At 40.1% G+C, this 13,448-nt stretch overlaps 1 protein-coding gene across 5 annotated transcripts in view; it reads right to left on the bottom strand.

Annotated features, from left to right (window-relative positions):
* Positions 1 to 13,448, bottom strand: part of MTCL1 (microtubule crosslinking factor 1) — a 106,710-nt gene that overhangs the window by 27,165 nt on the left and 66,097 nt on the right. For 3 of the 5 annotated variants that reach the window (XM_075416458.1, XM_075416460.1, XM_075416461.1), the window contains 3 exons: positions 6,755 to 6,847; positions 3,713 to 3,943; positions 1,893 to 2,081 (listed from right to left, as the gene is read on the bottom strand). In XM_075416458.1, coding sequence (XP_075272573.1) covers positions 1,893 to 2,081; positions 3,713 to 3,943; positions 6,755 to 6,847 — 513 coding nt within the window. The remainder of the gene's footprint in view (positions 1 to 1,892; positions 2,082 to 3,712; positions 3,944 to 6,754; positions 6,848 to 13,448) is intronic. The other 2 variants (XM_075416459.1, XM_075416463.1) reach the window with 1 other exon arrangement.

Here is a 13,448-nt window from a genome sequence, read left to right as displayed (position 1 = left end):
CACTAGTGTAAGCAGGCAAAACAAGTAATAGGGCTTAAAATCAGAAATATTTAGCAAACTCACTCATTCTTGCAGTGTTGAAATAACACTTTTTTCCCGGTTGAAAGGCAAGAAACCTATTTAACCTTCAGAAGTCTGTCTGAATATCATGCACTATCCACTATCAAGAGGGGTACTGAGAAGTGGTCTGTTCCTATGGGTCTTTTCTTTAAGCAAGATTAGCTGGAACTTCTGAATTAGAACATCACTCAATGTATATAAAAATGAATTATAAGCAATCCTACTTCCCATTTCTGCCACCTTAATTGAGATCAATGCCTAAGCAACGCTTATTTCAAAGAGGACACAATTTATTTGAATGTTCTTGGTCATTTTAAGAGATCTATATGGAAAGTTAGTACATGACAGAGTTTGTACTGAGATAGTATGTTGGATTATATTTATTTTACTCATTCTATATTAAATCAGTCTACAGATGGAATGCAGTTAAATGATGTGCTCAGGAGCATCTCCTCCATGGTCTTCTTCAGCATCTACCAGAGAAGAGCTTGCTGAGAGGATGACAGTGATGGAGCTGGGTGACTGGCATGGCAGAACCCTTCCAAATGCCAAACTGATCAAAAGAATGCTACCTAGGTAGCACAATTCACAGAAAATTATAGCTAGAAAATGAAGTTTTCAGCTAGCACTATGAAAAAGGAAAGCAAAAGACTATATAAACTTAAAGCAGAATATGAAGTAGCATAAAGACCACAGATATCTACTATTTTTATTCAAACAGTAAATCCAACTGAAGTTACATCTTGAACTAGACAGGTAGGTTGCAAAACAGCCTGTGCATTTCCCAGCACCAGCCTAACTTTATTACAGGATAGAGACTTACAGTTGCCTGCTGCATATCTATTAGACCATACAGATCATAAGCAAACAGGTTGTACATAGTCATGAGAGTCTGGGGGATTCAAGGCGAAGAACTGACATGCAAAGACACACGCAATTCCCAGATCCTGCAGCAAGTCCAGCAAAGTAATTTGGTCATAGAGAGTACATATTAGTCTGAGAGCTCTCACTGTGGAACAGGCTCCCACGTCAAGAGCCCGGATAGGGCATAAGATATAAAGCTTCAGGATCTTTTTCACTGAATTTGTGCTTTATGCAGAATTCTTGCTCCATTCTATGTATGATTGCAAATAATTCCACATGATACGATGCTCTCATCTGAACATTTTTCAATTTAGAAATATAAGGAGATGTTCCTGAAGAACTGTTGGAAGCCTTAAGTCTGTCCCCTTTGAATATTTGCTATTATTATTGTTAGGACTGCTGTATGCTAAATGCACAAATAAAAAAGTTAGGATATATGGCAGTGCTCTGACACACACAGGCAGAGCACAGGAGATGTCAGGTACAAGTCAGCATGATTTGCTTTTAGGCATTTGAAAACAAGCCCAGTGACGGGAAGGAACTTTTGCATTGTTTTCCCATCATCTCTAAGGGAAATATTAAATACACGTGCTAGTTGCTTAAATTATTTAAAGGAAATAAAATCACCTCTTCTTGCTAAAAGCTTGACAGTAGAATACAATAGATGTAGTCAGGCAACAGGAGCATGTAAATTCTGCAAACCATCACATACTGATAGATGTTTCTGGGCAAACAGCCACAAGAGGAAATAAGATTTTTCACTGATAGTATCTGCCAACAGAACACTAATCACGTGGCTTCTGATTAAATATAAATATAATGGATGAAATCCACTGTAATTGCTGTGTAGCTAGAAGTATTTTTACAAGTATGATTCTAGGTAATTTAACACAGCAGCAGAAGAAAATGAACTCTCTTGGAAAATCTGGTTTCCATTCCCACGGCATGATATACAAATGGTATAGTACCTGCTTCTGCTGCTGCAGTAATTCTGCAGTCTGCAGCTGTGGTCCATGATGAGTGCTCTCCGTGGTGGGACGCTGGGAGAAATCTGTCAGTGCAAACACAACATCCTCTTCTTCCTCCTCTCGCTCTGCATCGTCCGCCTTCTGCTCAGACTGAATGCCAAAGTCTGGGAGGGCCTCAGGGTGCTCGATCTAAAACGCAAGCGATGGGACACATCAACACTCCTTTGCCATTTACCTAGGGGAACAGGAATGTATTGAAGCGCTAAGGGAAGGGACTATCTTCTCCTGCATCTCTGTGGTGGGATATACTGAGTTCTATTCTGTAGGCTACTGGAAATGATCTTTGGGTGATACATGATGTACTGCATATGTGAACACAACACTATGCAGGCCTGCAAAATAGGAGATCTATGCAGCTGAGAAGATGGGTGTAATGTAACATGATGGATATAATCCACCACACATTAATGAAAAACTACAAAAGACACTAGTGTGTTGTTTGATAAAGATATGGAGGTCAGGAACTAGCCAAATCTAGCACTTTATACTTTGTAATACATTAGCAAAACACACAACTCCAATAATGACTGGAGGTGGAATGATTATAAATTAACCAGCCAAAAATACAAACAGTGAAAAAATGAAAGTTATTTTGATATTAGAAGATGAACTAGATTACACAGAAGCAAATTAGTACTGCTGAAGTAAAGTAAAAGCAAATTATTTCTAAATAGCTACTCATGTCTTGTTTCTGACTCATATCACCACAGCAGATGAAGGTAAAGATGTTCATCCAGCCTTTATCTAACAATAGAAAACACTGGAGTATTTAACTTAAGCATACTCCTACCAGACCTGAAAGGTTACTTGTACTGCCAAGTGCAGCAAACACTGAAAAACACTAGGCACATAAGTATCAGCAATACTGAAAAATTACTTTGTTGCCTTAGCAAATGGTTTCAGAATTGCATGAACCTGCAAAATAAATCTATTATTCTCAAGAATTTTGTATAAAATGTCAGAATGGGCAAACACTTTTTTTAACTTATTTTTCCTTTAGGTAAGATTTCCAGAGCAAATGGTAATTCTGGGTGTGCAACTTGACACAATTTAGCAGCACCTTTCTTCACAGTGCATGTTGGCTGGCAATCACACCCCTGCTGAGATGTGTCAGCTTCGGGATTCCAGGTTGTTATGTACTTCTGAAATTCCTGATCTGAATATAGTTGCTACTTGGAAAATCACCATGATGACTGCTGGTGTACTGCTGCTGACGGTGATAGACGTGTGTATGGAGAAGAGGAACAAACAAGAGTGATTCACTGTAAGTTCCCACAAGAAGCTGTATAATTCTCTTGCCAACATGAAAACAGAGCTTCCCTCCATCTGTATTGCTGAAGGCTTGGTAAGGAACACACTGTGCACACGATGAGAAAAACGACAGCACTCAACCCATCTAGACAGATTTGACTCCATCAACTCGCTAACATTTTTTTTCTTTCCAAAAATTATTCAGGAGTCATATCTTTGAGACCAAATTAAATTTTCATTTACAATGAGACAGTTTTTCAGGACCAGATGTTTGTACTAGTTAAGGTTTAGATTTAAAGATGCGTGATCTGTAACATATCATGCAGAATATACTGTAGCATAAGCCAACTTACGAAAAGGCTTCATGTTCAATTTGAATCCCCTTTAAATCTGTGTGTAATTATACAGTTGCTGACCCCACATCGTATTTAAAGTCTGCACTTAAAGAAGGGACATCGCAGTACCCCACCACATGCAACTTCATTGGGTTAATAAGGTGGGACAGTTACCTCTAATATGTCCTCCCCTTCCTCCTCCATTCGCTTGCCTTGCCGCCAATGTTTCAGCAGCCACTTCAGTTTGACGTACAGGAGAAAGGTGTCCTGCTTGAAATGCCTGAGTTCTTGCTGTAGCAGACTTTTCTCCTGGCTCCAGGTCTTCTCTTCCAGTTTATTCTGCAAAGTCAAGCTCTGCACTTCCAAGTCTTTCCTCCGCAGGGTCTGCATATGCTCCTCCTCCAGCTTTAATGGAACGACAGACACCATGTCAATGGGGTAGTGTCCTGGGGCAGTCTCCAGGACTTGTACTTTGTTGGGTGAGACAGACTGGAATCTCTAATTTTCAGTAGTGAGTAGTTACTGAGTTTGGCTCAATAAGTTCCTCAGCAGTTATGACTGTTGAGGAAATTAGAGGACAGTAGGCGATAAGCTTTGCTTAGATAACCATATCTAGGTAACCTGCTGTGGAAGTGGACATTTAAACACGCACAAGACCTCTGCTGCTGCTCAAACATTTTATACCACTCATATTTTCCTCCTTCTCTTCATTGTGTCCTTGCAGTATGTTCCCAGCACAGCCACCACCCCACACAGCTGCACATGTCACACCTGCTAAATGCATTTGCAGCCATTCCTATGAGGTTGGACCACAGATGCCCTTCAGACAACCAGGAATATTATCCTTGCCTCTTCCCTACCCCGCCACAGACTCATCCTTTCCTCTGTGGCTACGTCTCCCTCTGCTTCTGGAAGGGCAACGCTTCTGAAAGAACCATGTCCAGTATCTCAGACACTGTGGTCCCTCACTTCTCACAGTTCACCCTTGGAGGCATCTCACAGTAAAGAGTTTCTCATTCTGATATAACTAGATTAAGGACACATGCAGCAACTGAAGAGACAGGAATAGGTTGCAACTGGTCATTCAACATGTCTCAGTTTCAGTACTACAAGTACCAAGAAAAGCTCATTCTTTGGAGCACATGTATAATTACATCTGTTTCAACACAAGGCCACCTGAAATATTATTATTTAAATGTGACTTCTCCCTCAACATGTCAAAATCAAACCATGGCATGACCTGTGCCCAGTAGCACTTGTACCAGTTAGTTGTACAACATTTCATATTCTGCATAGATAAGACAGTGTTTCCACTTCAGCCAAGCTGTGGGTCACATCGATCAAGAAAAGGCAGATGGAAAATGAGTACAGAGCCACTGCTTTCAGATGCCAGTTTCTGCTGTTTTCCAATCTGCTGAACAACAGCCTCTCCCTTTGCTGCCCAGCTCCATAGATGAAATTTATGAAAGCCACTGTACACTAACGACCACAATGATTTAAACTGCAAGAACACACCCTGCAACAAACAACAGTCACACAGGAATGAAGAATACTTCAGAGATTCTTCTTCAGGAGCATGGGCCCCCTAGCAATTAATACTGCTAAGAAGTATATGCTTGATTTTCATTGCAACATTCAGATGCTTCTGACACAGGCTATTGGTCCATACTAGATGGTTTATGAAGGACTTTCCTCCTCTTTAAATCATATGCTCTGGCGTAATGCAAATTTTCAGCATCTATGCTACTATGCCTTAAAAAGTTCCTAATTAAACTAAAATTATTTACTGTAGTTGCTCACTTACATGGGTTTAAAATGCAGCTTAAAAGTAGTCTAGAACAAAATTAGCTATAATGGACCTAATAACACTCATGGAGATTGTACACTGCTAGCACACATCAATTTCATGTTGTTAAACATCACTACAAATGAAATAGTAAAAAAGGGGCTTCTTTTGATTTTTACAGGAAGAAACAAATAGATTTTGTGTTGATGCAGGTTCTTCCACCAAATGAAGTTATGGTTAAATACAGCAAAGATCTGAGTCATTTCCACCAGAAATCCTGGAAGATGACAAAAAAAGGAACAATATCAACAGGATGGGCATAATCTGGAAAAAATGAAGAATCCAGAAGAAGCTTTCATTCTTCTGTTTCTACTGACTGTCAACATGAATAGCTAGCTTTGATTTTGCTGAATTTTTCATTGTTTTTACAAGATGTTATGATCTAAGTCCCCACGGTCACAAATGCTTGGAGAAGACCCTCCTGGAGGTAGCTTCATAGAGTATTATGCTTTTTCAATGGATTGCTATTGCAAAAGAAAAGAACTTTAAGAGGCAGGCATAGCTTCCAAAAAGCTTTCATGGCCAAGGCAGCTAGGAAGGAAATCAATTTACTGGTTGCCTTCAAAAGCCTCCATGGGAAAGCTCCTACGGAGATCAACTGGAAATTAAAGCTACTTATGAGAAAATGGAGAGATATCACTTGGGCATAATGAGATTAGCTGGCACAAGGAAAAATGCTTTACACTATGCAACAATTATGCTGAGTTTAATCTATGAAGTAAATTTAAAAAGAAAACTTCAGTTAAGAGCCAAACAGCCTGCCAAAATTAGCAACAGATTTCTTTTTGCTCTAGGAGCTAGAGATCACAAAACTATTGACTAATATGTTCCAGCCTTCAAAAGAGCAGGGGGAGTCCCTGTAACAAAATATGATTTATTCACCAGTTATGAATAAGAAGGTTGGAAGCATGGGGTACTGAGAAATACAAAAAAGTCCTGATTTGTGTCTCAGTTATGAGCGTGCAAAAACTCCTCCGACTTCAGAGAAGTGTTGGGTTTTCTTTGGGCAAGGAGGGTTCAGAATTAGGCACAGAGCCAAACTGCGGTCTGAGAGATCAAACGCACCCTTCCCTAGCTCACGGAGATCTGAAGGGGCTGATATAATTCCCCACGCAGTCTTTCATGTCTCTACCTCGACTTCCCCCGCACAGGGGAGGACAAAGCTTCTCTCCACCAAGCAGAAAAGACAGATTCAACGTGGTAAAATAGGCTCCAGTTTACATTTCCCCAACTTCCAGATTCTTCATTTACTCAGATGAGGTCGAGCAGGCACAGCTGTGAGGGCACAAGTTCCCATGGTCCTGACAAATCAGGTCCACACCACACGTTATGGTCACACATCTCTCCCAGCCGGCGGGTTTCGTATTTACCTGGATGATCCTTTCTGTAAACTTTTCTTGCTCCTCTCGGTGAAGTCTCGTCTCCTGCTCAAGCTGAGCCTGAAGCTCCTGTATCGATACATTCTGTACAGGTAAAACATGGGAATCCCTGAGCTGATCAGCAGGACAAAGGGATAAGTTTAGCAGAAAACGTGTCTCCATGGTGTAAAAAAAAGGAAAAAAGAAAAGAACTGCAGGACAGACATCTGCACAACTCACGGTTATCAATAGTTAAAACCAAAGCACAGTGTGCAAATAAATAGCAATGCCCTAAATATGTGTGGGAATTTCCTGTGTGGCTTCTGAAAACTAAAGCCGGGATGCTGATGATGCGTGTTGGATATTCCCTTCAGGCCTCTGCTCTGGGTTTGCACTTGAGTAGCTGCGACAGCGCACCATCAGTGACATTTGCCAGATGAGATCCTATTCACAGGATTACATATTTGGTGGCGTATTTCTTTATGACAGTCAAAGCTATAAAATTTTAACATCTCTGCAGAAGATGCATCTAATGCACATGTATTGAACCTAATTATTTAGTCATTGGCAACACTTCCAATTAGGCAGTTAATGGGATAGCATTTATTAAACCAACTAAGCACATAAGGTCCCTTTCTTCAGATACAGGACAGCTCTCTACACAAGTCGACTTCATTCTGTGATTTCTACTCAAAATAATTACTCCGTGAATGTCACGGTGATAAGCTGTGTGAGCCGGAGATCTGACCAAAATGCTTAAGTACCTCCCCTTTCAGGTCCAACACTATTTTAACCTTAATACTTTCAATTTTATGTTCTCATGAAGTTTGGCATCCCATCCACTTTACTTCTGAAAGCTACTTAATCCAAAAATAAAGACCCAAAATGGTAGTCACAGACTTCATTATTTATACTATGTTAATTAATCATGTGGCATGCACTTGCATTCCCAATCAGACCTTTCTATGCACTTCATTTTGTGTCCCTCACATTGAAGCTAAAACTGATTTGTCTATACAAAAGTGATGCTTGGCCAGATGCTGTCCTCTTCACCTGTGTGACCACAGAAAACACTACAGCACCAAACTCCGACTTCCCAGACGGATTTAAGGAAGGGATTGCTTTAGGCTTCAAGGCATAATCCCAAATTCTCTGCTGGCCGACATCCAGCGTGCTCCAACCTCCGCAGCTGCAAGGATGTAACGCAGGTCGTGGGACCGCTCTCGGGGGCTGCATTGCCATTTTCCCTCCGGCATCAGCCCCAGCACCCGTCTCCTCTCCCCGAGCACGCCTCCCGCTTCCTGAGAGCAAAAACCAGCTGCTGCCGCTGTTCCAGCCCTTGCTGGGACAAAAAATATTTGTCACTGGAACAGGAGCTCCTCCAGGGAAAAAGAGCACAAGGCAGATGGAAGTATCCCATAAACCACTCGCAGGACCATACTCTGCTGAACAACGAAAATCACCCTACATATACATTCCGGGCCCTGTCAGTTCCTTCTTTACTTGATTTTCTTATTGACTTGCGCATGTCTGTTTTGTATCTGAGAAAAAGACACTTTCAGCCCTCTGAAAGCTACACGTAAAGTGAGCAAGAGCACATTACCTGCCTTATTGATTCTGTCTTACGCCTTGATCTGCCTGCAGATATTTTGTATTGCACAAGGCCAAAATTTGGTCTCACAAAGAATTTACAAAGAACTGCTTGCAATGGGATTTGCCAGTTTTGCACAATCATTTGTAAATCATCAGTTTAATTTTCTCACCCAATAAAGGAAAAATTACTTTAATTAGAAATTTCTGCATTCTTCCATTCTGATGAGGCTTCTTTAGGAACATGGCAAAGAAGAACCTATGTACCTAGTTAATTCAAGTGTAATTTTAAAAAAAGTGTGTTTCTTCTTTTTATGAATTCAAAATCAGCCAAAATCATGAGAAGTCAATCTGGTGAAAACGGATACAACATGGCAACGCTTTTCTGTTGGCAATAATCACTTAAAAACATCTTATGTGCCTCCAGAAATGGAAAAAATGCATACTTTGTTAATTTAAAATATATAGGAAGCATAACTGATCTTAATATGACTCTCCTTACAGTCATACAATTACATATTTAGATAGTTAGACATATTATTGGTCTTGGGATTCCTGAAACTGGAAGCTAAATCAGAGCAGCAAAAGTTACCAGGAAGGTAAGGTTTGAATTTTTCACTATTCACTCCACACTTGTGTTTTCCAATCCGCAATGATTTGCTAAAAAGATCATTTGTTCTATTTCAGACTAGTATTAATGGGAATCACACAGTTAAGTACAAGCTGACAACACCTTATGTCTTCAAAATGAGGGCAAGAAAATGATTAACTCATGCAATTTTTCCAAAAGCATGCAGCCCATGCAAAGCCAAGTTTCAGGAAACTTGGGCGCTGGGATTATGTGCTAACTGTTGGAAATACTAAGAAGATATTAAATAAATCATAAAGACAGATTATTACATGCACACTAGACAGTGCAAATCTTTTTACAATTGCTTTGCCTCTTCAAGGATGATAGATTTTTATAAGCGGTAAAGTAAACGTGTTGAAAAGCAGTTAATGCATGAATGCAGAGCTGCACACCTCTTGCCTTCCAGTGCAACCTGATGACTCTTCATATCCATAATTTCATATAATGTGATTTCTACCAGAAGCACTGGGATTTGTACTGCTCAGATCAAGGGAGATACGGCTGCGTAAGCACTTAATAGATTGCTGTTAACCATCTGGATCATGAATTAAGAATATGTGGAAACGTATCACGTGATATTTTCATATGCCGTTCAGGTACCTGATATTGCACCAATGGATGTCTATACGTTTATATGTGGAAATCAGGCCCTTACCATAAAATCAGCAGGGTGTAGTCTGTGGCACAACTGTGGTTTTGTTTTGTTTTGGAAAACAACACTGCTACAAAATGGACGCAAAAGTTGATAACCTGTTAACTTCCATTCTTTGTTTCCTTTGTTCACATTAACGAACGCGCCATAGGAGGAACAGAAAAACACCCCGAATGTGACGGCCACCACACCACATACTGACAGCACAGGAACAGACACAAACTCACTACAAGAAGACACACAAACACACTACAACGGGAACCACAAGCCAGTGCTACTCCATCACAGCGCCACAGAAGCAGCTGCACTTCATCCACAGCTTGATACCTCCAGACAGTTTCCTACAAATGCCAATTTCTGCATTTCCAGATCCACTTCCACTCCCATCCACTTGGAGAGGCAGTGCCAAATCCTTTTGCTGAGTCCTTTTCTCTCACCTGTTGTCACTCCAGAACAAGCTAACCCATGCTGATGTCTTTACCTCAAGAGGACATGTAGAGAAAAGTCATCCATACTTTGGGGGCTTCACCACCTCTCCCTCGTTGCACTAACCCCTTTCTGCCCCTCTCAGCGTGTTGAAGGCTTTTCAGGTTACTTTCCAGCTCACACAATCCCGCATTTCTGCCATGACTTGTTTTGACATGATTGCCATGCACTGTGAGGTACGACTGGGTTTTTCTTGTCTGTTTTCTCCATTTTACTGTAGTTAATTGCAATCTCAATTTTCCTGCATACTTAATCAGTTTATATGCAACAACCGTGAACACCAAATTTCATGGAATCTTTCTTTTTAGCTTTTTTTCTTTTTTCAGGAGGGGTGGAATAAAATAAGGCCTGAGGAGGCAGGGCAGAAAAATCTTCTCCAGCATTTATATGCAATTCCATGGAAGCCAAAAGATTAACATTTTATGTTGCTCATCTAATGCTATGTTATAATGCTTTGATATTTGGACCTTGCATTTAACCACAGTCTAAAAACTACTTTTTCACATGTGATGGCTGACTATTGCATGCATACAATCAACCAGACCAGAGAGAAACCTCCAGTGCCTTTTGTATTACTTTTTACATGCGATACACATCTAACTGAATTCTCAGGAGCTGCTTCTGAAGATGCACTCTTCTCCTCATCCCTGAAAAAACAAATGACGTGTATTCCGTTTGCTAGTGTACAATAGCCAGTTGTGTGGTTATTTGTCTGTGCTTATATGGAGAGTCTCTGATTTTGGGAAAACACAGAAAACTTTGCTCCAAGACTTTAAAAATCCATCTCATTGTATGGATAGTCTACAAAGTCTCACGGAGTTCAGTCAGGACTACGATATCCAGATTTACATCATAAAGGGTCTTTTAAGCCATTATATTGTCAGCCCTTACGGAATCTTGCATAGCAAGAAAGAATACAATTCTTCAAAGTAAATTATTCTTGCTGCCCCTAATCTTGGTGGGAAGGAATACTGTCAGCACCAGTTTGTCTTTCTTCTTCCCACAACTTCTCACTGGAGGAATAGTGGACACTAAGAGATATAACTTTCTATGTGGTCCCCATTTGTTGGTTTTTTTGTTGCTTTTTTTCTTCTAGAAGAAAGAAAAGTCACAACGTACAAAACATTTACTGTTTCCTTTCTAGGAAAACAAAATCTTAAATCAGGGCAAGAGAAAAGGATGTGTAAATTTTCAACATATGGCTGGGAGCTGCTGCGAAAGCCAACCAGCTGAAAAGTTCTCATGTGGGATTACGAAAATTACACAGAAGAAGCAGAGATACTCCAAAACCAGCTGAAAATAGAATATTCAAAATACAGACAGAAATTCTCCTCCCATGTCCAGAATGGATCCACACAGAAGCTTTGATTCAAAGCAGGTCGTAAAGTGACTTACCTAACTTGCACATCAGTGTACCTGGCTGGTTCACACTTTACCCAGGTATTAATTTACAGTAATAGAGATATTTGATATTCGGTAAGGAAAATGGATAAACAGATGAAGAACAGCCCAGAAGAAATGATACTTCAGTGTGAACTTTTCCGACTTACTACTAGACCTTGTGGAAGACTTGCTGTTTAAGACATGCTCTCACCTTCTCTAGTCTATCTGCTTTTATTTTAATTCTCTGGTGACAACTTGTTCCTTTTAATGAATTCACTTCAGTGGTTCTTTTCCCATAACCTGGGAGTGTCAGAGAGTTTGTGGTGTTTTTCTATACATGGAAAAATGTGTAAGTCTTCAAAAGCCAAGTGTGAAAATAATCCAAAGCTGAAATGCAAAGATGCGCGCTTTTGCGTTTGGTGATATATACGTACTCAGGTAAGGGCAGAACTGATACCCTCTGAAGGAACAATCAGAGCTAGGAGACACAGCTCTGTTTTAGAGCATCAGGTATCAAATGCTGCAACAAACTATATTTGGTCATTTGAAAGAGTGAAATTTTTCTTCTCTAGAATGTCTTCTCGTTTCTGAGTGAACAGGAGGAGACTGCTTAAGGAAGTTGCCTTTTGTTTACGGATATTCCATTGGTAAAAAGGATAAAACTCACCAGATGAAAAATTATTTACCGTTTTTCCCACTGGTTCCCATTTGTTGCCATAGTAATCCTTTGATTTGTGCTGGGTGTTCGCTCCATAAAGCATTGTGTTACCTTTTTAAGTTCCTCTGTGTCTTTCACTCAGGGCAGTTCTCACTAGTTCGCTGGCTTTTTCTTTGGATGGTAAAGAATGGTTTCCCCCTCCCACCATAACCCGGCTCTGCTAAAGTCATGAATAATGGATCGAACATCCACCCCAATGGGCTCCAACCTCCTGCAACAGCAGCTGTATAATGGCTTGTTTCAGCAAGAAAACAAAGCCCTGCTCTTAAGGCAATTTCAAGATATAATTTCCCTTGGACTGTGACTCTAACCCACCTCTTTAACATGCAAATACATTCTAATAATACTGTTGCACTAACAACTACAGTGCAAAGACCAAACAAAGGCAGATGTTTACAGTTAGGCTACAGGGTAGTTTTAAGCACAAGTCAGTCTGCATTTATTGTATTTAATCAAACAATTAGGCTCCCACAATGCTCATTTTTTAAAAATAGGAGAAATGGCTAAATGGAAGCTGCTCAGCATTGCTTGGGAAATTTTTCATTTAAAATTCAGCTTGGAAAAAATGAATTTAGAAAAATGGGCTTGCTTTCTTAAAAAGAAAACATTTGCCTCACTGAAATGAAGCGTGTTCTTCTCATGCTGGAAGTCCATACACCATAAGAACATCATCAATCAATGCTATCCACTGGCCAGTGTGTATATTTTCTCTTCGTAAGTTAAAGCAGATAACGGCTTACTCGCAGCCATCTCTGCTGTGGGCATTGAAAGGTTTGAGTCTCCATCTGAAACTTCTGTGGCAATTAAAAAAAACCCTTTGGTATTTGAATATTTTTTCCTGCTCATTCATCTGGCACAAAAAAATGGTAGTTTTTGCTACTGCACTGTATGAAATTAAAAAAGAAAAGACTAGAAATGATACCATACAAAATTATTTGGAGGAATCTTCTGCTTCACTTGGATCTGACTATTACAGATTGTAAGATTTCAATTGGCTGTCCACCCACTGAAAAGTTTCAGCATAAAGCAGTGTAAGCCGTGTAGTATTCTTTCCTGCTTAAGTAAACCTGACTGAAGCAAACACATTTGTCTTCAAGATTTTCTCAAGTTAGGCCATTTGAGCCCCAGCCTTGCTCATCTTTTGGGCACATCTGGACCTCAGCTGGATATTCTCTACCTTTGATTATAATTACTGGCTTGTTCCTTGTCAGGCTATGGTGTGAAAACTATCCATCCTCTGTTTAAA

The sequence above is a fragment of the Opisthocomus hoazin genome, chromosome 3, assembly GCF_030867145.1.
Source record: "Opisthocomus hoazin isolate bOpiHoa1 chromosome 3, bOpiHoa1.hap1, whole genome shotgun sequence".
In the NCBI taxonomy this organism is placed as follows: domain Eukaryota; kingdom Metazoa; phylum Chordata; class Aves; order Opisthocomiformes; family Opisthocomidae; genus Opisthocomus; species Opisthocomus hoazin.
Note: the sequence above shows the minus strand (reverse complement) of the source record. Positions and strands in the feature narration are given on the sequence as shown.